The 22081-nt window shown below is 62.0% G+C and overlaps 2 protein-coding genes across 11 annotated transcripts in view; both read left to right on the top strand.

Annotated features, from left to right (window-relative positions):
• The window catches only part of P2RY8 (P2Y receptor family member 8), a 39903-nt gene extending 36261 nt beyond the window's left edge, over positions 1–3642 (top strand). For all 4 annotated transcript variants that reach the window (XM_047075829.1, XM_047075832.1, XM_047075830.1 and 1 more), the window contains exon 2: positions 63–3642. In XM_047075829.1, coding sequence (XP_046931785.1) covers positions 83–1156 — 1074 coding nt within the window. In that variant the 5' untranslated portion in view covers positions 63–82 and the 3' untranslated portion in view covers positions 1157–3642. The remainder of the gene's footprint in view (positions 1–62) is intronic.
• Positions 1–22081, top strand: part of ASMTL (acetylserotonin O-methyltransferase like) — a 72508-nt gene that overhangs the window by 36262 nt on the left and 14165 nt on the right. For 2 of the 7 annotated variants that reach the window (XR_006961419.1, XM_047075824.1), the window contains exons 1-8: positions 11293–11445; positions 12991–13122; positions 14531–14578; positions 14719–14783; positions 15558–15619; positions 16397–16505; positions 17262–17637; positions 20742–20904. Coding sequence is in view for 6 of the 7 variants with exons in the window: in XM_047075824.1 (XP_046931780.1) it covers positions 11353–11445; positions 12991–13122; positions 14531–14578; positions 14719–14783; positions 15558–15619; positions 16397–16505; positions 17262–17637; positions 20742–20904 (1048 nt within the window). In the remaining variant the exon portion in view is untranslated. The other 5 variants (XM_047075826.1, XM_047075823.1, XM_047075825.1 and 2 more) reach the window with 5 other exon arrangements.

Below are 22081 nucleotides of genomic sequence, written 5' to 3'. Positions count from 1 at the left end.
ACAGGCAGGGCTGGGCCCCGTGGTGCGCCCCCCACCCACCCCCCCTGCGTCTTGCCTTCCAGCCCCGCCCGCGCCCGCCAGAATGGACATGAACGTGAGCGGCCCGGACAACGCCACAATCCTCATGCTGCGGGACCCGACCATCGCCGTGGTCCTGCCCGTGGTCTACTCGCTGGTGGCGCTGGTCAGCATCCCCGGAAACCTGTTCTCGCTCTGGGTGCTGTGCTGCCACATCGGGCCCACGTCCCCGTCCGTCATCTTCATGATCAACCTGAGCGTCACGGACCTGATGCTGGCCAGCGTGCTGCCCTTCCAGATCTACTATCACTGCAACGGCAACCACTGGGTGTTCGGCGAGCTGCTGTGCAACGCCGTCACCGTGGCCTTCTACGCCAACATGTACTCGTCCATCCTGACCATGACGTGCATCAGCGTGGAGCGCTTCCTGGGCGTGGTGTACCCGCTGGCGTCCGCGCGCTGGCGCCGGCGCCGCTACGCCGTGGCCGCGTGCGCCGGGCTGTGGCTGCTGCTGCTGGCCGCCCTGTCCCCGCTGGCGCGCACCGACCTCACCTACACCGTCGAGGCGCTGGGCATCGTCACCTGCTTCGACGTGCTCAAGTCCACCATGCTGCCCAGCGTGGCCATGTGGGCCATGTTCCTCTTCACGCTGTTCGTCGTGCTGTTCCTCATCCCCTTCCTGGTCACCGTGGCCTGCTACACGGCCACCATCCTGACGCTGCTGCGCGCCCGCGAGCCGCACAGCCGGGGGCAGCGGCGCCGCGCCGTGGCGCTGGCCGCCGTGGTGCTGCTGGCCTTCGTCACCTGCTTCGCGCCCAACAACTTCGTGCTGCTGGTGCACGTGGTCAACCGCCTGTTCCTGGGCAGGACCTACTACCACGTGTACAAGCTGACCCTGTGCCTCAGCTGCGTCAACAACTGCCTGGACCCCTTCGTGTACTACTTCGCGTCCCGCGAGTTCCAGCTGCGCCTGCGGCTCTACTTGGGCTACGGGCGCCTCCCCGCCGGCTGCCGCCACGCGCGCTCCGACAGCGTGTTCTCCGCCCGGACGCTGTCGGCGCGCTCCATGTCCAGCGGCCACGAGGGGCTGGAGGAGGCAGGGAGGCCCTCGCTCAGGAGGCAGGAGAGCGTGTTCTGAGCCGGGCACCCCGCCCCCCCCAACCCCCGGGGACGGCTGGTGGGACGGCTCCCACGGGCCTTCACGCATGGGAACCGCTGCGCGTCCATGGCCGTGGCGTGTGGAGAGGGTCCCCAGGAGCGCACGTCCTAAAACGGGCCACTGGGACAGAACGTCTGGGGGACGGCGCGCACCGGCCTTCCCCGTGAGAACCGCTGCGCCTCCGCCGCCGTGGCGCATGGAGAGGGTCCCCAGGAGCGCACGTCCTAAAACGGGCCACCGGGACAGAACGGCTGGGGGACGGCGCGCACCGGCCTTCCCCGTGAGAACGGCTGCGCGTCCGCGGCCATGGCGCATGGAGAGGGTCCCCAGGAGCGCACGTCCTAAAACGGGCCACTGGGACAGAACGGCTGGGGGACGGCGCGCACCGGCTTTCCCCCGTGCGAACCGCTGCGCCTCCGCCGCCGTGGCGCATGGAGAGGGTCCCCAGGAGCGCACGTCCTAAAACGGGCCACTGGGACAGAACGGCTGGGGGACGGCGCGCACCGGCTTTCCCCCGTGCGAACCGCTGCGCCTCCGCCGCCGTGGCGCATGGAGAGGGTCCCCAGGAGCGCACGTCCTAAAACGGGCCACTGGGACAGAACGGCTGGGGGACGGCGCGCACCGGCCTTCCCCGTGAGAACCGCTGCGCGTCCGCAGCCATGGCGCATGGAGAGGGTCCCCAGGAGCGCACGTCCTAAAACGGGCCACTGGGACAGAACGGCTGGGGGACGGCGCGCACCAGCTTTCCCCCGTGCGAACCGCTGCGCCTCCGCCGCCGTGGCGCATGGAGAGGGTCCCCAGGAGCGCACGTCCTAAAACGGGCCACTGGGACAGAACGGCTGGGGGACGGCGCGCACCGGCTTTCCCCCGTGAGAACCGCTGCGCCTCCGCCGCCGTGGCGCATGGAGACGGTCCCCAGGAGCGCACGTCCTAAAACGGGCCACTGGGACAGAACGGCTGGGGGACGGCGCGCACCGGCCTTCCCCGTGAGAACCGCTGCGCCTCCGCCGCCGTGGCGCATGGAGAGGGTCCCCAGGAGCGCACGTCCTAAAACGGGGCACCGGCATGGAACACCCCACGGCTTAATGACACAGGACTCAGCGTGCAGGACGCACTGGGCTCCGCTCCTCAGGACGGGGACCCAAGCTGACCACGAGCTCAGCCAGCCCACCAGAGTCCCTCTGGAGCCCCAACATCCACCTGCCGTGTTCTCTGTGCCTCGTGCTGGGGTCGCCCGTGGCACCTGCTATTCCCCAGCCTGGCACAGCCTGGTGCTTTTTGTCCAGCCCACCCTGGGTCACCGTGCGTTCTGGGATTCACCCAGACCACCAGGCACAGGCCCCTTTGGGCTCGGTGCCCCGGGAGCCCACAGGACCCCTCCCCCCCATTTGACCTGCTGCCCCCAGGAGCCACCACGACAGCTTACAAGTGATTTGGTCACTCTGTTTCCTCGAGGCTCACATCCTACAAGTCGCAATGTCCAGACGGGAAGGACATCCATCCAGGAGGTGTGGTTCAGCCCCCCCACCCCCCCACACACACAAGGCTTGAGGGTCTCCAGCTCCATGAGAAGCTGCGGAGGCCGAGTTTTGGGAAGGACGACGTGGGCCCGCAGCTACCGTGGGGCTCCCTGACGGGCTCCAGGGTGCGGCCTCCCCCCAGGTGCCCTCCTGCCGATCCTCCGCCTCCTGGTGCCAGCCTAGAGCCCCTGAGCCACGTGCAAGCCCTCCCAGGCTGTGAGGTGGCCTCGTGCACCTGACCTGAGCCCTGGCGCCCCGTGGTGCCTGGGCCCTGGACAAGACCACCGAGCACACAAGCCTGCAGAAGGAGCACACCAAGTCCCCTCTGTGCCCGTCCCTTCCTGAGCCCAGGACGCAGCAGTAGCAGCCCCAACATATGTGCCGCTCCGGGAAGACGAGGACCCCTGTCCCTGGGGAGTCCGGGATGCCAAAACAGTGGGTTTCCTGCAGCCGGGGATCCGTCTGGAACAGCACTGCCTGCTATTTCGTGCATCACACTGGGATGCACGGCGTTGGGCTCAGGGACCCTCAGGCTGGGATGGCTGGGGGGCAGGCAGCGTCCCCACTGTAGGTTTGGCACAGATGGAGACTGGCAGCTGCCGTCCGAGGGCTCTGGGAGCACCTGCTGCTGCCGTCACTGCTTTGGGAGAAAAGCAGACACGGCTGTCCTGGAGGGAACAATGTCCCCCCAAACCCACATCCACGCAAGCGCACAATGTGACCTCTCAGATCGGGATGGCCATCAATCCAATGGCACGTGTCCTTGTAAGAGACAAAAGAGAGACAGAGACACAGAGGAGAAGCCCCGTGAAGACAGAGGCAGAGACGGGAGGGACGCAGCCACAGGCCCAGGGACGCCTGGAACCCCGGAGGCTGGAAGAGGCAGGAAGGACCCTCCTCTGGAGCCTCTGGAGGGAGCACGACCCTCCCCTGCCTGGATCTCAGCGGCCCTGCCCTGCCTGGGTCTCAGTGGCCCTGCTCCCCCTGGATCTCAGCGGCCCTGACCTGCCTGGATCTCAGAAGCCCTGCCCTGCCTGGATCTCAGTGGCCTTTCCCTGCCTGGGTCTCAGCAGTCCTGCCCCTCCTGGATCTCAGTGGCCCTGCCCTGCCTGGATCTCAGCAGCCCTGCCCCTCCTGGGTCTCAGAGACCCTGCCCCTCCTGGATCTCAGTGGTCCTTCCCTGCCTGGATCTCAGCGGCCCTGCCCTGCCTGGATCTCAGCGGCCCTGCCCTGCCTGGATCTCAGCGGCCCTGCCCCTCCTGGGTCTCAGAGACCCTGCCCCTCCTGGATCTCAGTGGTCCTTCCCTGCCTGGATCTCAGCGGCCCTGCCCTGCCTGGATCTCAGCGGCCCTGCCCTGCCTGGATCTCAGTGGTCCTGCCCCTCCTGGGTCTCAGAGACCCTGCCCTGCCTGGATCTCAGCGGCCCTGCCCCTCCTGGGTCTCAGAGACCCTGCCCCTCCTGGATCTCAGTGGTCCTTCCCTGCCTGGATCTCAGTGGCCCTGCCCTGCCTGGATCTCACTGGTCCTGCGCTGCCTGGATCTCAGTGGCCTTTCCCTGCCTGGGTCTCAGCAGTCCTGCCCCTCCTGGATCTCAGTGGCCCTGCCCTGCCTGGATCTCAGTGGCCCTGCCCTGCCTGGATCTCAGTGGTCCTGCCCTGCCTGGATCTCACTAGCCTTGCCCTCCTGGATCTCAGTGGTCCTGCCCCTCAGTGGTCCCGCCCTGCCTGGATCTCAGCAGCCCTGCCTGGATCTCAGCGGTCCTGCCCCTCCTGGATCTCAGAGACCCTGCCCTGCCTGGATCTCAGTGGTTCTACCCCTCCTGGACCTCAGACTCGGGTGTCCAGAGCTAGCAGGGATCAATCCCTGTGGTTTTAAGTCCCCAGTGTGTGACAACTGCCCCATGACACACCCCATTGGTGTCACTCTGAAATTGGAGGCCCATCTAAACCTCGTCCTCCAGGTGGGTAATTGCAGGGAACCTGCTCTTTGGGTCCCAGTCCCGTGGCACGCAGGGCTCTGGGCTCCCCCAGGGTCGGCCCTGGCGATTCCCAGTGCGAATGCTGCGCACAGAGCCGCCCGGACAGTCCCCAATGCCACAGCAGCAGAGATTTCCCACGCCACCAACGCCTTTCTGCACACTGTGCCCCCGATTTTAATTCTGGAATAGGCCTCCCACGCGGACAAGGTGAGAGCACTGTGATCCCGGAGGATCAGTGGATCCCAGAAGGCCTGGATCCCACGTGGAATCAGAATCCTGGCTCCCTGTGAGGGGCTGTGGCCCCGGAGCTTAGCTGGTAAACTGTGGGCGCTGATTCCGGCCTCCAAAGCCTCCGGGCCCCGCCCCCTGCGCGTGGTCCTCGGCTCAAACCCACGTTCCCAACTTGGGGACGTGCTGGGGGGCACAGGCACCTGCAGGTGGAGAGCCGGGTGAGCCCGTGACCCTCGTCCTTGGGACCCGAGAGGCAGCCCTGGGGTCCCGTCGACACCCTCCAGCCCAGGCCGGCATCGGGCACAGTCCTCGTCCACCGTCTTGCAGCTGGGACGTCCCTGCCGGGGGGACAGTGTCTGAGCCAATCGGGCCTCACTGCCCAGCTGTGTGCAGAGGGCTCAGAGCCCCCACGGGGAGCCTTCAGAGCGACCCCTGGAGACTTATCTGGCTAAAGGTTCACTTGGGTGGGGGGGCAGGGGGCTAAGGTGAGTCCAAGAAGGCGGGCGTTAGAGACCCGGATTCTCCAGAGAAGGAGCCACGACCCCCGCCCTTCCCGACTGTCCCAAACCCGAAGGCTAGAAAGCAACGTCGAGGCGGCAGCATCGAGGGTCGGAAGTCCTGAGCCAGAGAGACGCCCCCACCCACGTGCTGGGCGTGGGCCTCGGTGAGTCTCATGCGGAAAAGCTGTGAAAACCTCAAACCACGGGGGCCTGTGACAGCTGCACACCTTGAACGCGGAGGAAGCCCGTCTGCATAATATCCTCGTCCACAGGATGTCGGGCCCTGTAGCCCTCCGGTGACTCCGGGGGTTCAAGCAACAAACGCACCTCGGACCACGTGTGCTGTGTCTGTGTGCGCCCCAGACGCGCACCCTGTTCCCGTTAAGTATCGAATAAAAATATCACACACCTGTGCGCACGCGCGGATGAGAAATGTCTGTAAAGCTGTGACCCCAACACTGAGGTCCTGGCGCACGGGGGGGGGGGGGCACCGGTGCGCTGAGACGTGAGACCCTGGACACCGACCCAAATCCCACCCCCCCCACCCCGTGCAGAAGGTGAGTACGTTTCTCTCTCTGGCCCCTGAGACCCCTGCTTTCCAGACATGCGCCCTCTCTCTGAACCGCACGTTCCCCTCCGGCCAGACCCCGGGATCTTCCTCCCGTGGTGGAGTCAGGTTACTTGGGAGCCTGAGGCTGAATCCGGGCAGCGCGACACGGAGGGCGCGTGGCGTGAAGTCAGGGTTTTTGGCGCCGAAGACGGGGATTTTAAAAGAAATATTTTTGTGTAAGAGGTGTGTGTGCAAATATCCGTGCGTGTGATGATACAATGTTTGCTGTTGGACGTAAAATACCAGGGGAGGTACATGTACATGCATGCACTCATGCACACATACCCACATGCACACACGCACACGTACATACGCGCATGTAGATGTACGCACGCATACCCACATGCACATGCACGCACGCACACATACCCACATGCACACACACACACGTACATACGCGCATGTAGATGTACGCACGCATACCCACATGCACATGCACGCACGCACACATACCCACATGCACACACGTACGCGTACATGTACACACGCACACATACACGCACGCACGTATACCCATATGCACACACGCACATGTACATGCTCCCACGCATGCACACGTACCCACATGCACACACGCACACACCCACACGCACACATGCACACATACATACACACACGTAGATGCACGCACGCGTACCCACATGCACACGTGTACATGCACACACGCACAGGTATCCACATGCACACACACATGTACACACACGCATACACGCACGCACGTGTACCCACATGCACACACGTACATGTGCATGCTCTCACGCATGCACACGTACCCACATGCACACACGTACACGCACACACACGTACGCACGCACACATACACGCACGCACGTGTACCCATATGCACACACGCACATGTACATGCTCCCACGCATGCACACGTACCCACATGCACACACGCACACGCACGTACCCACATGCACACACGCACACATACATACGCACACGTAGATGCACGCACGCGTACCCACACGCACACATGTACATGCACACACGCACACATACATGCACGCACTCATGCACACGTACCCACATGCACACACGCACACGCACGTACCCACATGCACACACACACACGTAGATGCACGCACGCGTACCCACATGCACACATGTACATGCACGCACGCACAGGTATCCACATGCACACACGCACACGTACATGCACACACGCACACGTACATGCACGCACTCATGCACAGGTACCCACATACACACACGTGCACGCACATGTACCCACATGTGCACACGTACCCACACGCACACGTACATGCACGCATGCACACGTACCCACATGTGCACATGTACACACATACGTGTATACATACACATGCACACACATGCAGACACCCACCCATGCACATACACGTACATACACGCACACGCATGTGCAAGCATACATATGCACACACATGTACACACGCGTGCAGGCACCCACCCATGTATGCTCACATAATGCACACACGCACATACATGCACACACGTGTACAGGCACCCACCCATGTATGCACACATACATGCACATACATGTACGCATAGACGCACAATGCATGAACATGTACACATGTGTGCAGGCACCCACCCATGTACACACACATACATGCGTGCATGCACACACGTGCACGCACACATACATATATAATGCACATGTGTGCACGTGGGCATCATACAAATTTGGGGGCCTCGAAGAAAAACAGGAAAATGCAGGTCGCTCACAATGGTTGAAGCTGGGTGAACAGAATATGGGGCCCCATTCTAGAATTCTCTTTCCTTTGAGCACATTTAAAAATATCTGTACAAAAAATGAGGTATATTGGCAAATGTCACACAAAGACCTTGATTTCTGCCCAGTGTATCACTGAACCCTGGAAACCATATCCGCTGGAATTGCATGCTATGGAAGAGACAAACGTTCCCACCCCGGCTTTTTGTTTTTTTCCTTCCGATTTTTTAAATTGCGATAAAATGAAACCGGCAACATAACATGTACCACCTGCACCGTGTTTAAGCATGTATCAAGGCATCATTGAGGCCACGGAATTCGCCCGGTGTTTAGTACGCGTGAGCTAAAGGTGTCCCCAAACACGGCAGCGCAGCCACAGGACGTTTGCACGGCCCCAGACGCCCGATGCCCTTTGTTCCCCGTCCACCCCTACGGCCAGCTGGATACGCTTTCTGCCTCCGTGGACTTGTTTTTCTGCTATTGCCACATCAGTGGGGTCACAGGGCACGTGGGGGGCTGCAGTGCTGACTTTCTCACCACAGTGTTCTTGGGGGGCTCACGCGCGGGGGACTATCACTACTCTTCCCTCCTCGTTCCATGGACAGGGTGACCACCCCGTGCCCATCACGTGAGTCGTGGCAGATTTTGACCTCAAGCCCCAAGAAAGGTTCAGACTGGCTGTTCGCTGGAAAGCTTGAACGTTTGGCCTCGGCTTTTACTTTATTATTATTTATTATTGTTTTTTTTTTCTTTTCATGTCTGAGCTGTCTTTGGAAATCCGTGTGATTCCGTAAAGCCAGTGAGATTCATTTTTTCGTTTTTTTTTAAGTTTATTTATTTTTGAGAGACACAGAGAGTGAGCGGAGGAGAGAGAGAGAGAGAGAGAGAGAGAGAATCCGAAGCAGGTTCCATGCTGTCAGCCCAGAGCCCGACACAGGGCTCGAACCCACAGCCGCGAGCTCATGACCTGAGCTGAGATCAAGGGTCAGATGCTTAACCGACTGAGCCACCCAGGCGTCCTCACTAAAGGTGGGACTGTTTAGTGCCCTGACCATACCGCCAGTGTGGGCGTAAACACCAGTGAAGACACAGGGAGAGGGGCCCCTGATGACGGTAGGCTGTGTAATGAGCATCCTAGTTTCTGGGGCTCACAGATAAGGCCCAAACAGCCAGGAACGGTCATAGGATAAACCCCACACCACGGGTCCCCCGTCTGTCCCCTGCAAGAGTCCCTCATCTGGCTACAACAAGGTAGGTGCCGCGCCCATTTTGCAGAGGAGACACTGAGGCCCACAGACGTGGAGGGACTGGCCCCGGGTCCCAGCGCTGGTGAGTGGGAGACCCTGAGTTTGCAAGTGAACCTGCCCCCGGAGCCCGAGCCTGCACCCGCGAGAGCCCAGCCGGGCCTGCCCACTGCTGCCTACGGCCCACGGCCCACCCCCTGACTTCACGTGTGGCCAGGCCCACCCAGCAGCGCACACTTCCGTGTACGTGTGCCTTTGCTGGCACTTGTGCGTAGAAATGATGGTGTGTTGAGCGGAACAGAAAGGTGAACCTATCAGGAGCTGACTTCCAAAGAACGTGACCGGGCGCCTAGGCGGTTCAGTCGGTTAAGCATCCAACTCCCGGCTTTGGCTCAGGTCATGATCTCACGGCTCGTGGGTTCAAGCCCCACGTCGGGCTCTGTGCTCACCGCACGGAGCCTGCTTGGGATTCTGTCTCCCTCTCTCTCTCTCTCTCTCCTAAAAATAAATAAATCAACATTAAAAAAATTTTTTAAAGTGCTTGGGATGTTTGGGGTCGGCTGTCCCGGGCGAGGCTAGCAGGCAATCAGAATGGCCATCGAGGGGCTGGCTGGTGGGGGCCAGCCCTCTGGTGACCCTAACCAAGAGAGGCTCCGTGGAAGGGTCTGGGGTGGGCCTGGGATGGACAGGCACAGGGGGTCAGGGAGGACGGGACAGGGGGTATTGGCTTAGATGCACCTGGGTATATTCGTCTGGGGACACTTCTGGAGGTCACGACGGTGAGGGGGGCGCTCCTGGCGTGTGCGGGGTGGAGACCAGACACGCTGCCCCACACCCTACCGCGCACAGAGCGCCCCACCCCACAGGGTCATCCAGCCCCACGTGTCAGTAGTGCTGAGGCTGAGAACCCCGGACCTCACAAGAGGGACTCTATCTACCTATCGATCGGTCATCTATCGATCTAAGCTGTGGTCAGGATCCTCAACCAAGGGGCTATTCGGTGCCCGGGGAAACCCCGGCCACGTTCAGGGGAGAATTTGGGTTGTCACAACTCGGGAGGAAGATCCTGCCATCTAGTGGCGGAAACTGGGGATGCTTCTGAGGATCGTGCAACGAATCACCCAGCCCCAGAAGTCAGAACTGCTGCGGCTGGGAAGCCTCACCTCAGGAGAGACCGTGTCTGTCTGTCTGTCTGTCTGCTTACCTGTGTATCTGTATGCGGCAGTGGTTCTCAACCGAGGGCTATTCTGCCCCCCTCCAGGAGAACCCCTATCTCTGCCCCTCCACCGCCTCCCGGGACCCCCCTCTCCGCGCCCCTCCACCGCCTCCCGGGACCCCGACTCCGCGCCCCTCGGCCACTTCCCAGGAAGCCCCCGTTTCCGCGCCCCAGGGGCGCTCGAGGGAGACCCCCCCATCTCCGCGCCCCTCCATCACCTCCCAGGGACCCCCATCTCCTCCTCCCCGGCCCCCAAATCCCCGGCTCCACAGGGGCCCCGCGACTTCGCGCTCCCGAAGCCCGCCCGCAACCACACCCCCGCGGGCGCACCTGCTTGCGTGTGTTGGCGCGCAGGGTACACGCCGCCAGGGGACTGGACTTGGGAGGGAGGGGCGGGGCTCCGGCATGCCTGGGCGGAAGGGGAGGGATCTGGGGGTGGGGCGGGGCTCCGGCGGGTCTGGGCGGCTGGGGCGGGATCTGGGTGGAAAGAGCGGGCTCTGGCGGGCCTAGGCGGACGGGGCGGGATCTGGGTGGGGGGCGTGGCTCCGGCGGGCCTGGGCGGATGGGGCGGGATCTGGGTGGGGGGCGGCTCCGGCGGGCCTAGGCGGACGGGGAGGGATCTGGGTGGAGGGGCGTGGCTCCGGCGGGCCTGGGCGGATGGGGCGGGATCTGGGGGGGGGGCGGCTCCGGCGGGCCTAGGCGGACGGGGCGGGATCTGGGTGGGGGGCGTGGCTCCGGCGGGCCTGGGCGGATGGGGCGGGATCTGGGGGGGGGGCGGCTCCGGCGGGCCTAGGCGGACGGGGCGGGATCTGGGTGGGGGGCGTGGCTCCGGCGGGCCTAGGCGGATGGGGCGGGATCTGGGGGGGCGGGGCGGGGCTCCGGCGGGTCTGGGCGGATGGGGCGGGATCTGAGCGGATGGGGCGGGATCTGGGGTGTGGGGCAGGGCTCCGGAGGGCCTGGGCGGACGGGGCGGGGCTCCGGTGGGCCTGGGCGGATAGGGCGGGATCTGGGTGAAGGGGCGGGGATCCGGCGGGACTGGGCGGGGCCTTGGGGGGCGGGGTTCCATTAGTCCCCGAGCGTGCGGCTCGGGCATCCGGATCCGGATCTGTGCTCGCGGTCTGGGGCCGGGCGCGGGGGTGGCGGGGGTCGCGGTGCCATGGTTCTGAGCCCTGTGATCGGGAAGCTGCTGCACAAGCGCGTGGTGTTGGCCAGCGCCTCCCCGCGCCGCCGGGAGATCCTCAGCCAAGCGGTGAGCGGCCGCGCCGGGCCTGTGGCTGGGGTCTGCTCCGGGCAGGTGACCGGGTCTCCTGGGGCGGGGGGGGCCTGGAGCGGGGGCCTGGGGCAGGGGACCTAGTGACCTAGGGCATGCGGCCGGGAGACCTGGGGCAGGTGGGCCTGCGGCCGGAGGTCTAGAGACCTGGAGGCCTGGTGCTTGGAGTCCTGGTAACGGGGCCTGGCAATGGGAGCTGGGTATTGGGGGGGCTTGATAGGGGCCTGGGGCCGGGGTTCTGGTGACCTGGGGTGCCGGGGCCGGGGAGGGGGGGGGTCTGATGACTGGGGCTTCTGGTGCTGGTGCTGGGGACCTGTGTGACCAGGGACCTAGTGACCTCAGGGTCTGGGATGGGGGCGGTCATGGCAGGGAGGGGCCTGGCGCTGGGGACCTGGTTTTCCCGGGAGTCTGGTGACCGAGGGCCTGGTGCCAGGTGGTCTGGTGACCAGGGACCTGGTGACCTGAGGGTGTGGTTTGGTGACCCCGGGGGTGTCTGGTGACCAGGGCCTGGTGACCAAGGGCCAGGTAGTGAGGGGCCTGGTGACCCTGGAGCCCTAGTGACAGAGGCCCTGGTGACCGGGGTGCAGTGACCAGTGACTCTGGGCTGGGAGCTGGGGTCTGCAGACTGGAGGTCTTTGGGGCACGGCGTAATGACTCAGGGTCCTAGTGACTCAGGATAGTGGGGGTCTGTGTGATCTGGGACCGGAGTCTTCAGGCCAGGTCTAGTGGCCTAGTGGCGTGCTGGCCAAGGGGGTACGGAGATAGGGGCAGGTACACAGCCCAGAGGCAGGCAGAGGCCTGGGTCGGGGAAGGTACAGAGTGAGGGGTGCTCACTGTACCTCCCGAGGAGGGTTGTGGGGGGTACAGACCAAAGGAAGGCTCACAGGGCGGTCCAGGGGACATGGGGGTGTAGGAGGTCAGCTGCAAGGGGGGCCTTTAGAGAGTTAGGGTCAGGATGAGGAGAGCCATTCTGGAGCTGTGCAGGAAGGTGCCTGTGGGGTTGGAAACACCCTCTGTGTTCCAGGCCCACATTTCTGTCCCCACACGACTCTGGGGGGGGGGGGTCACTCTCTACCCAAGTGGCTCCCCACTGGGGCCTGCCTTGCCCGTGCACACGGGTTTGGGGACAACGGTAAAGCAGCCGTCTTCCCTCACAGGTCCGCCCTTTGTGGCCCTGTGCGCGGGCGGTATGGTTTCAGCTGTTCGTGCACCCGTGGGCGTGATGTCCTGGCCTCCGTGACACTCTGGGAGCCCTTTGACCCCTCAGAGCTGGAGACCCCACCCAACTGTCCTGCCGGGCTCTGTGTGGCCGCCGCGGGTACCTGTGCCTTCAGGCCGGTCCGCCGGGGCCCCCGCCAGCCTCCTCTCCAGGCCTTGGCTGCGCATCAGCGGTCAGTGACGAGGTGTGAGGGAGACACAGGGCACGTGGGGGAAGGCCGTGTTTCCTGGGAAACCAGCTCATTCTGCTCAGACGCCTTCCCTCTTCCCGCAAACCCTCCAGACCCCCTCTTCCTCCTGTTCCAGGGTCTCAGGTTCGAGGTGGTCCCGTCCAGGTTCAAAGAGAAGCTCGATAAAGCCGCCTTCCCCACCCCTTATGCTTACGCCATCGAAACAGCGAAGCAGAAGGCCTTGGAGGTGGCCTCCAGGATGCACCAGGCAAGGGGGCCCTGCTTCTGCTTTCTTCCCTGTTCTCTTGGGAGGATGGGACTTTGCCGCTTTAAACGTACATGTCACGGATCAGTGCCGTCTACCGTATGCAACCCCAACAGCCTACCCATGGCTCAGGGTTACTGTGTCGCATGCTGTTACAATCACTGTGGCCGTGTCCTTGCTATGAGCCTCCATAATTGTCGTTAACAGAGGAGCGTCACTGACGGTAAAGAATCAATACAGGTTGCTTATTATCATATGCTAGCATGTAGGCCAGAATTTCAGTTAGTGTGGTGATATCATTTACAACAAAGAATGAACACACTTTGTCTGTTTCTGTGTCTTACTGTGTAATATGCTATTGTAACGAACCTAACAGCATCATTTATGACACACTATTTAACAGAGCTTGTCTATGGAGCGTAGATTCTACGTTATATGCAGATACTGTTGTAATTAAAATAATAGCATCATTAACTCCTATTTTGCAACAGTATCACTTATGATACAGAACTAATGTAGATTATCCATTGCTTTGTATTAAAATAATATACTGTTGCCACTAATGTCCTATAGGAAGTGCTTTGTGCCCAGTGCCGTATAACAACCATTGGTATAAATAAAGCAGTATCGGCTGATTGGTTTTCAGCAGTGGAAAGGTTAATATGTTAAGTTTAACCTAAGTTCAACGTTCTATACAGACTTCAGATGTGTGCGTTCAGCCCCAAGTCTGAATTTTCCACTTGGATTTATTTTATTGTCCGGAGAACTTTTTTCTCAAATCACATTGAGCAGTTCGAAAAACCAGTTTTTTCCTTTTTTTTTTTTTTAATTTTTTTATTGTTTATTTATTTTTGAGAGAGAGCACGAGCGGGTAAGGGACAGACAGAGAGGGAGACAGAGGATCCGAACGAGGCTCCAGGCTCTGAGCTGTCAGCACAGAGCCTGATGTGGGGCTTGAACTCACCTACTGTGAGATCATGACCTCAGCCGAAGTCGGATGCTTAACTGACTGAGCCACCCAGGTGCCCCCAAACCAGCTTTGTCTTTAATTCAGCATAGCTTGGGGAGGACTTGGGGCCCTAACCCACCTCTCCTGCAACGGCCCCCTGCCCTGAGGGAGTCAGAGCCCATGGGACTGGACACTGATGTTTGCAGTGCTGTCCCTCAGGTGTCAGGGAGGGAGCCGGCAGGTGCTGTCCCCATCATGTGACCACAGAGCACCTCCAGGCTACAGCCCCCCACACGTCCTGAGCCCTGCAGGGCAGGCCTCCTGGGGCCACCCTCGTGTCCTTGCTGGGGACACCGAGGACACCCACATCTTCCTTGCCAAAGTACCACCCGTCTCACCGCCAGCGTATTTGCATAAGACACACGGGCGTGATCTCCGAAGCTGAGTTTGCATTTCTTCCAGAAAGACCTCCGGGCCCCCGACGTCGTCATCGGAGCGGACACCATCGTGGTGAGTCCCCCTCGGGGCCCTTTTCTGGCCTCCAGTTTGGTTTGTGTGCCCTCGGTGACTGAAATCAAGGTGTGGACATCGCGGCTTCCACAGATCCGGCTTGGGGACAGTGAGCGCCCCCCGCCCTGGTTCTCTTGCAGACGATCGGGGGGCTGATTCTGGAGAAGCCAGCGGACAAGCAAGACGCGTACAGGATGCTCTCCAGGTGGGTCCCGGACTGTCCTCCTCGGAAGCAGCCTTGCCTCAGATACAGCCTGGGGCGGGGTCAGGACCTTGGGCGGGGTCAAGGTCTGAGGTGGGGTGGGGTCAGCTCCGCTGTCGTGGGTCCCAGGGCAGGGTTAGGGTCCAGGGTGGGGTCTGCCGTCTCCGCCTGGGGCAGGGTTACGTCCCAGCCAGGTACCTGGGTCGCGCCCTGAGTGGGGTCCGTGCTGGGCCTTCCCGGCCACTCTTTTGGGTGAGATCAGAGGACGCAGCCTCGCACTTAACGCGGTGCTCACGCCCCCTAGGGGGACAGGGTCTCGGGGCAGACGGTGGGTGGACAGGCGGGCAGGTTGATAGTCCGCGCAGGTGCGCAGGTGGGCAGGTGGGCAGGGGCACAGGCAGGGAGGCGCACAGACTGGAAGGCGGGCAGGCGGGCTGGTTGATAGTCGAGGCAGGTGGACAGGCGCGCAGGGAGACAGGCGCGCAGGCGCGCAGGCGGGGAGGCCGGCAGGTGCGCAGGCGCGCAGGCCGGGAGGCGCGCAGACAGGAAGGCGGGCGGCGCGCAGGCGCACAGCGGGCCGGCAGGCAGCGTTCCTCCGTGCCGAGCACCGCCCACCACGCGTCTGAGGGTGTCTCCGCGCCCGGGCCCTGCCGTGTCCGTGGGCTGGCATCCCCGTGCCGCAGGGACGCGCACAGACCCTCCGAAGAGCGGGTGGCAGGGAACATGCTGTCCCGCACGCCCCCCGTGGACACACTGCATGTGGGTCGTCCGTTGCAGGTTGAACGGGAAGGAGCACAGCGTGTTCACGGGCGTCGCCATCATCCACTGCTGCAGCGAAGGTACCTGCTGCCTCCCCAGGCCCGGGGCCACCGCGGGAGGAGCCGGGCGTCCTGCCGCCCCGGGCCCTCCCCCCGCCTCCTGCCCGCCAAAGTCTGGGCTGCCTCAGGCCTCGGTTCGCTTCCCGCTGAGCACCTGTGAGAGGCGGGGTGCCCCGACCAGCACGACCCACACAGGTGCCGCCTTTAGTCCAGAAGGGGCAGGGCCTTGGCTGTGCAACCTGAAATCCTAGGAACACGGGGGCGCCTGGGGGGCTCAGTCGGTTCAGCGTCCGACTCTGGCTCAGGTCATGGTCTCGCGGTCTGTGCGTTCGAGCCCCACGTCGGGCTCTGTGCGGACAGCTCAGGGCCTGGATCCCGCTTCGGATTCTGTCTCCCTCTCTCTGCTCCTCCCCCTGCTCGTGCTCTGTCTCTCTCTCGCGAATAAATAAACATCAGAACAAATCTGTTTTAAGCACCAAAATGCTGAGGACTCGCTGTGTAACCCGCTTGGCGGAGGGTGCCCGCTGGGCTGTGCCTGGCGCGTTTCTCACCTCCCACCGAGGCCTGGAGGCCACCCTGAAGTTCAGTTCCCTACAGGGACACCTGAGCCCCCCACCGGCCTGGGTCTCCTCCCCTGATCTTGTAGCTTTCTTTTCCCCCCCGTTCACCGTTCCCGCCTCTCCACTAGCTGTTCCTGCCCGAGTTGTCTATCCCCAGGCCGGGGGGGCGGATTTACCGCAGGCGCCCGGCCGTGTGCCCGCCCCGTGCCCTGACCTGCCCCGCCCTTCTGTGTTGCAGATGGCCAGCTGGATATGGACGTGTGCGAGTTCCACGAGGAGACCACGGTGAAGTTCTCGGAGCTGTCCGAGGACCTTCTGTGGGAGTACATCGACAGCGGGGAGCCCATGTGAGTGTACACGGGGTCTCACCGGGACCCTGATCCCGGCACGGCGGCTGCAGCCTCGCGACCGGACCCCCTCCCGGAGGCCCCAGCTCGTAACACCGTCCCCTTGGGGGTTAGAGCTCACCCTACGAATTCTGGGGGGACACAGACATCCAGTCCACGGTGGTGCGCTTATCGTCCTGATTTACCATGGGGGCTGGGCCCAGGAGTGCGAGCAGGGCCGGGCTGAGGAGGTGACCTGCCCGGTTCCAGGACAGTGGATGAGGAAACAACTCAAAGTGGGAGAGACAGTCAGGCCCTTCGCCCTGTGCTGCTGTCACGGGACTGGGAGGCCACACATGTTAACACGCCTGCTCCCCCTTCTGCTCCCCCGTCACCCCGGAACGGGGCCGGGCCAGGGACAGGTGCATGCATGCAGGTGTGGGGGAGAGGTCTCATCGCTGGGGGCGCCCAGAACCAAAACCTTGTGTCCTTTTGGGAGCCTGGGGCCCGGGAGGCAGAGGAGGGAGGGTCGGATGGAAACCACGACCGTGCCCAGTCGGGGGTCCAGGAAGGGGTCTTTGAAGGCCCATCCTCTGTCCCTAAGGAGGCGTCCACAGAGGCTCCTGGGCCAGCGGTGCAGATGTGGACAAGAGCACGGCCGGGGTCGGGGTACTCCCTGCGCTTCCCACCCCCCCCCGGGACTACCGAGCAGCCCTCGCATTCCGCCTTCTCTGTGTCTCCCTCCCGCCCCGGTCTGCCTCCTTCCTCCCCGCGCAGGGACAAGGCCGGCGGCTACGGGATCCAGGCCCTGGGCGGCATGCTGGTGGAGTGCGTCCGTGGGGACTTCCTCAATGTCGTGGGCTTCCCGCTGAACCACTTCTGCAAGAAGCTAGTGGAGCTGTACTGCCCGCCCCGCCGCGAGGACGTGCAGCGGGTCAAGCACGAGTCCATCCCCGCCGTGGACACCTTCGAGATCGCGAGCGACGCTGCTCAGGGTGACGAGGGCTGCGGCCCCAGCAGGGCAGGGGTTGACGGTCACACCGGACAGGCTCCTGCTGGCCCCCAGGGCCCAGACACGAATGGGCTGGTGGAGAACCCGCCCCCCTTCCCATCGGACCTTCTAGACCTCATAGACGGCTTTAAAGCATCCAAGGTACTGGTCTGAGTGTCCTGGGCAGGCAGTGCTGAAGGACGCCACCCTGACTGCTTAAAACCCCAGGGTGTGTCCTCTCCCAGCTCTGGAGACGATAGTCTGAGATCCAGGAGGGGCAGGGCCGCTGAGACCCAGGAGGGGCAGGACCACTGAGATCCAGGCAAGACCAGTGAGATCCAGGCAGGACAGGGCCACTGAGACCCAGGAGGGTCAGGGTCACTGAGATCCAGGCAAGGCAGGACCACTGAGACCCAGGAGGGTCAGGGCCACTGAGATCCAGGAGGGGCAGGACCACTGAGATCCAGGCAGGGCAGGGCCGCTGAGATCCAGGAGGGGCAGGGCTGCTGAGATCCAGGCAAGACCAGTGAGATCCAGGCAGGACAGGGCCACTGAGACCCAGGAGGGTCAGGGTCACTGAGATCCAGGCAAGGCAGGACCACTGAGACCCAGGAGGGTCAGGGCCACTGAGATCCAGGAGGGGCAGGACCACTGAGATCCAGGCAGGGCAGGGCCGCTGAGATCCAGGAGAGGCAGGGCCGCTGAGATCCAGGCAGGGCAGGGCCGCTGAGATCCAGGCAGGGCAGGGCCGCTGAGATCCAGGGGGGCAGGGCCACTGAGACTCAGGCAGGGCAGGGCCACTGAGATCCAAGAGGGGCAGGACCGCTGAGATCCAGGCAGGCAAGGGCTGCTGAGATCCAGGAGGGGCAGGACCACTGAGATCCAGGCGGGGCAGGGCCACTGAGATCCAGGAGGGGCAGGACCACTGAGATCCAGGCGGGGCAGGGCCACTGAGATCCAGGAGGGGCAGGACCACTGAGATCCAGGAGGGGCAGGGCCACTGAGATCCAGGAGGGGCAGGGCCACTGAGATCCAGGAGGGGCAAAGCCGCTGAGATCCAGGCGGGGCTGTGCTGCCTCCAGAGGCTCCGGGGGACGGTCCTTCCTGACTCTTGCACCTTCTGGTTTCCTGATGTCCCTGGACTGGTGGTCACGTCCTTCCCGTCTCCGCCTCCGCCTTCCCGTGGCTTCTCCTGTGTGTCTGTGTGTCGTCTTCTGTCTCTTACAAGGACCCCTGCCGTTGTCCTAGGGCCACCCTGATCCAGGATGGGCTCATCTCACATCCTTCACTTACTCACGTTTGCAGAGACTTTGTATCCAAATTCGGTCCCCTTCCCAGGTTTTGGGGTTCAGACTTCAGCGTATGTTTTGGGGCCCCTATTCAGCCCATTGCAGTGTCCCCAGCGGTTTTCTGCCTTCAGTCAGTGGCTCGACACAGAGCTGGTGACCTCTGGGTCCGAGAGCGTGTGACCTGACCTGCCGGTCTGCTCGTCCTGCCTGGAATGTGGGACTTCTGCTCGGGGCTGTGAGGGCGGGGCCTGTGTCCCTCTGGGACGCGGCGTCTGGGGTGTTTGAAGGTGAGCTTCACAGGACCCCACTGGGGCCGGCGGTGCACCCCTGACCGACCTCTCCCGGCCCGGGAGACGAGCCCAGGTGCTGGGCCACCCCCCAGGCTGGGTGGGAGGTCACCCCCTGCCCGGAGGGATCTGTGGGTTCCTCCCGCTGTGGCCTTTGGGTCCGAGGCAGCTGGCCCAGCCGGAGAGTGTCCCAGACGGGGTGGGAACCCGCAGGCTGGCTGGGTGCCCGCGGGCTGGCTGGGTGCCCATGGCCAGCAGGTGCCCGTAGCCGCGGCCTCTGTTTCCTTCCTGCGTGCGCGATCACACGCCGCCCGAGAAACAGCCGGCTGCCCGTGCCCACTGGGCCAGCGCAGGGGGCAGAAGCCTGCCCGGCCACCCTGCACCGTATCTGCCGAGGACAGGGCTGGCCACAGCCGTCCCTACGCTCCCGTGGGCGCCCGCGCACACCCGCCCGGCTGTGCCCTTCGTCTCCACCCCCCTCTCGCTGCCCCACATGGCCGGCCCTTCCAGCGGCTTCCGAGCGACAGCCCTGCGTGGGCTGGGCGGGGCTCCACGTCTGCAGCTGGAGGAGAGGTGGGGATGTGGGTGTGGGACTGGGGACTGCCCCTCCCCGCTCCAGCCCCGGCCACGCGCCTGTGACGGCCTCGCCAGGAGAGAAGTTCTGGGGTCAGGAGGGAGAGGTGGTTCTGCTGTGCTGTGCCCAAAATACCTAAGTCCCCCGGGAATAACCATGCGCACGGTGTCCCCACGTGGTGCAGCTGTGCCGAGGTCCCGGCACCTACCCGTGTCCCTCTGTGGTCTGTCCACCCAGCCACCTACCCCCGCACGTAGCCTCGCAGCGTCCCTCACCGATTACCTGTCCACCTGCGTAGCTGCCTTCAAACTGTCCACCTGTCTGCTGATCTAACATCCACCCCTTTGTCCGTCTACCCACCTTCCCGTGTTTCCTTCCACGTACCTGTTCCATTGCTCTCGCAGAAAGGTCTCCCGGCGGTCAGCTGACCCAGCCACGGGGCCGTAGGGACTCAGGGAGCACATGTCACGTTGCCAGTGCATCGTGAGAGTTCTAGAAACAAGCCAGCATCGTCGGGCCCTTCATGCGGTGGCGTCACTTGTCGAAGAAGGTTTCTGCGTGGCCGGGTGGGGGTACAGGTGATGGTGGGTGAGACCCCTGTCTGTCCACAGAAGGCCCCACACGCCTGATCGAGACGAAGAACCGCAGTGCCTTTGCTTTCACACTTAAATGTTCTTAGTTCTGAGGCCTTTGGAAGAGCAGACACACCCCGCGCGCGAAGAAGGTTTTTGCATTACCCGCGTGAGCATGGGTCCTGAGCTGCATACACCCTCTGCTCGTGAGGACAGGCATGTCTGTCTCCAAATCCAGCCACGTCCTGAGGTCCTGGGACGTAGGGCTTCAACAGATCGATCTTGGGGGGGAACACAGTTCAGCCCCACATACGAACACATTGGATTTTCTCCCGTGGGACAGTTTTTCTCCTTGATATTCACTGATGTGCTTTTGTCTTGTGCGAGCCCTGCTGCATGCAGTGTTCTCTGGAGAAGAAGCTTCCATGCACAAGTTAAATAGTTTTCATAGCTGTGGCCTCCAACTTTTGGGTCTGTGGGAGCGAAAGGCACTGACTGCACAAGTCACGTCGTAAGTCTCGCTGTTCTTGTTTTTAACGGACAGGCTCTGTTCACGGCTTGCAAACTGAAGGTGTTTGATGTACTGAAAGAGGAAGGCCCCCTGAAGGCGGTGGATGTTGCACGCAAAATTAACGCCTCTGTGTGTGGAACTGGACGGCTCCTGGATGTCTGCGTGGCCCTGGGATTACTGGAGAAGACAGACACAGGTAAGGGGACGTGCGAAGTCTCCTGATGAGAATCTTTGCAGCTGGAAGGAAGTCATCCAGTGAAGGTGGCTTCTGGGCCAGGGCAGGGAAGGCCCGACCATCTATCCTTCCGCCCTCAGAATGTGGCTTTTCATTGACGGTAAGGAGTACAGGATGAGGGAAAGGAAACACACAACTGTGTGTGTGGGTATGTGTCTTTCAGAAGAGTGGTTTTTAAAACAAATCTGTATTTATTTGACAGAGAGACGGAGAGAGCACAAGCAGGGGAGGGACAGAGACAGAGGGAGCGAGAGAATCCCAAACAGGTTCCACACTGTCCGCACAGAGCCGACACAGGGTTCGATCTCATGAACCGTGGGATCATGACCTAAGCTGAAATCAAGAGTCGGGCTCTTGTTTGCGGTTTTTAACGTTTATTTATTTTTGAGACACAGAGAGACAGAGTGAGAGCAAGGGAGGGGCAGAGAGAGGGAGACACAGAATCCGAAGCAGGCTCCAGGCTCCAAGCTGTCAGCACAGAGCCTGATGCAGGGGTTGAACTCATGAACTAGGAGATCATGACCTGAGCCCAAGCCAGACGCTTAACTGACTGAGCCACCCAGGCGTCCTCTTTTTTTTTTTTTTTAATTTTTTTTTTATAATGTTTATTTTGAGGAAGAGAGAGAGTGAGAGCAGGGGAGGGACAGAGACAGAGGGGGACACACAATCGGAAGCAGGCTCCAGGCTCTGACCTGTCAGCACAGAGCCCGATGCAGGGCTCGAACCCACGGACCAAGAGATCATGAGATCGTGACTGAGCTGAAGTCAGACGCTTAAGCGACTGACCCACCCAGGTGCCCATAGGAGAGTGACATTTTCTTGGGCTCTGGTCTCAAAGAAGCTGTATCAGTCAGGGTTCACCAGAGAAACAGAGCCAACGGATTATATGTGTGTACAGCATGGATACATGTTTGTTTTTACTTGTTTAGACAAATACGTGGGTACGTAGATAGATACAGATTGGTAATAGACGTGATAAATAGCTAGGTAGACAGTTGATAGGAGATTTGCATCGACAGACAGATGGATGCATGGATGGACGGAAGGAAAAAAGGAAAAATGGATGGATACGTGAATAGATGGATGAAAGAGGATATGGAAGGATGGAAGGAAGGGATGGATGGATACACGGATGGTG

Source organism: Lynx rufus, unplaced genomic scaffold (assembly GCF_022079265.1).
Source record: "Lynx rufus isolate CCGP_SWC_20201006 ecotype Redwood Valley unplaced genomic scaffold, mLynRuf1.p SCAF_14, whole genome shotgun sequence".
NCBI classification, from domain to species: Eukaryota; Metazoa; Chordata; class Mammalia; order Carnivora; family Felidae; genus Lynx; species Lynx rufus.
Note: the sequence above shows the minus strand (reverse complement) of the source record. Positions and strands in the feature narration are given on the sequence as shown.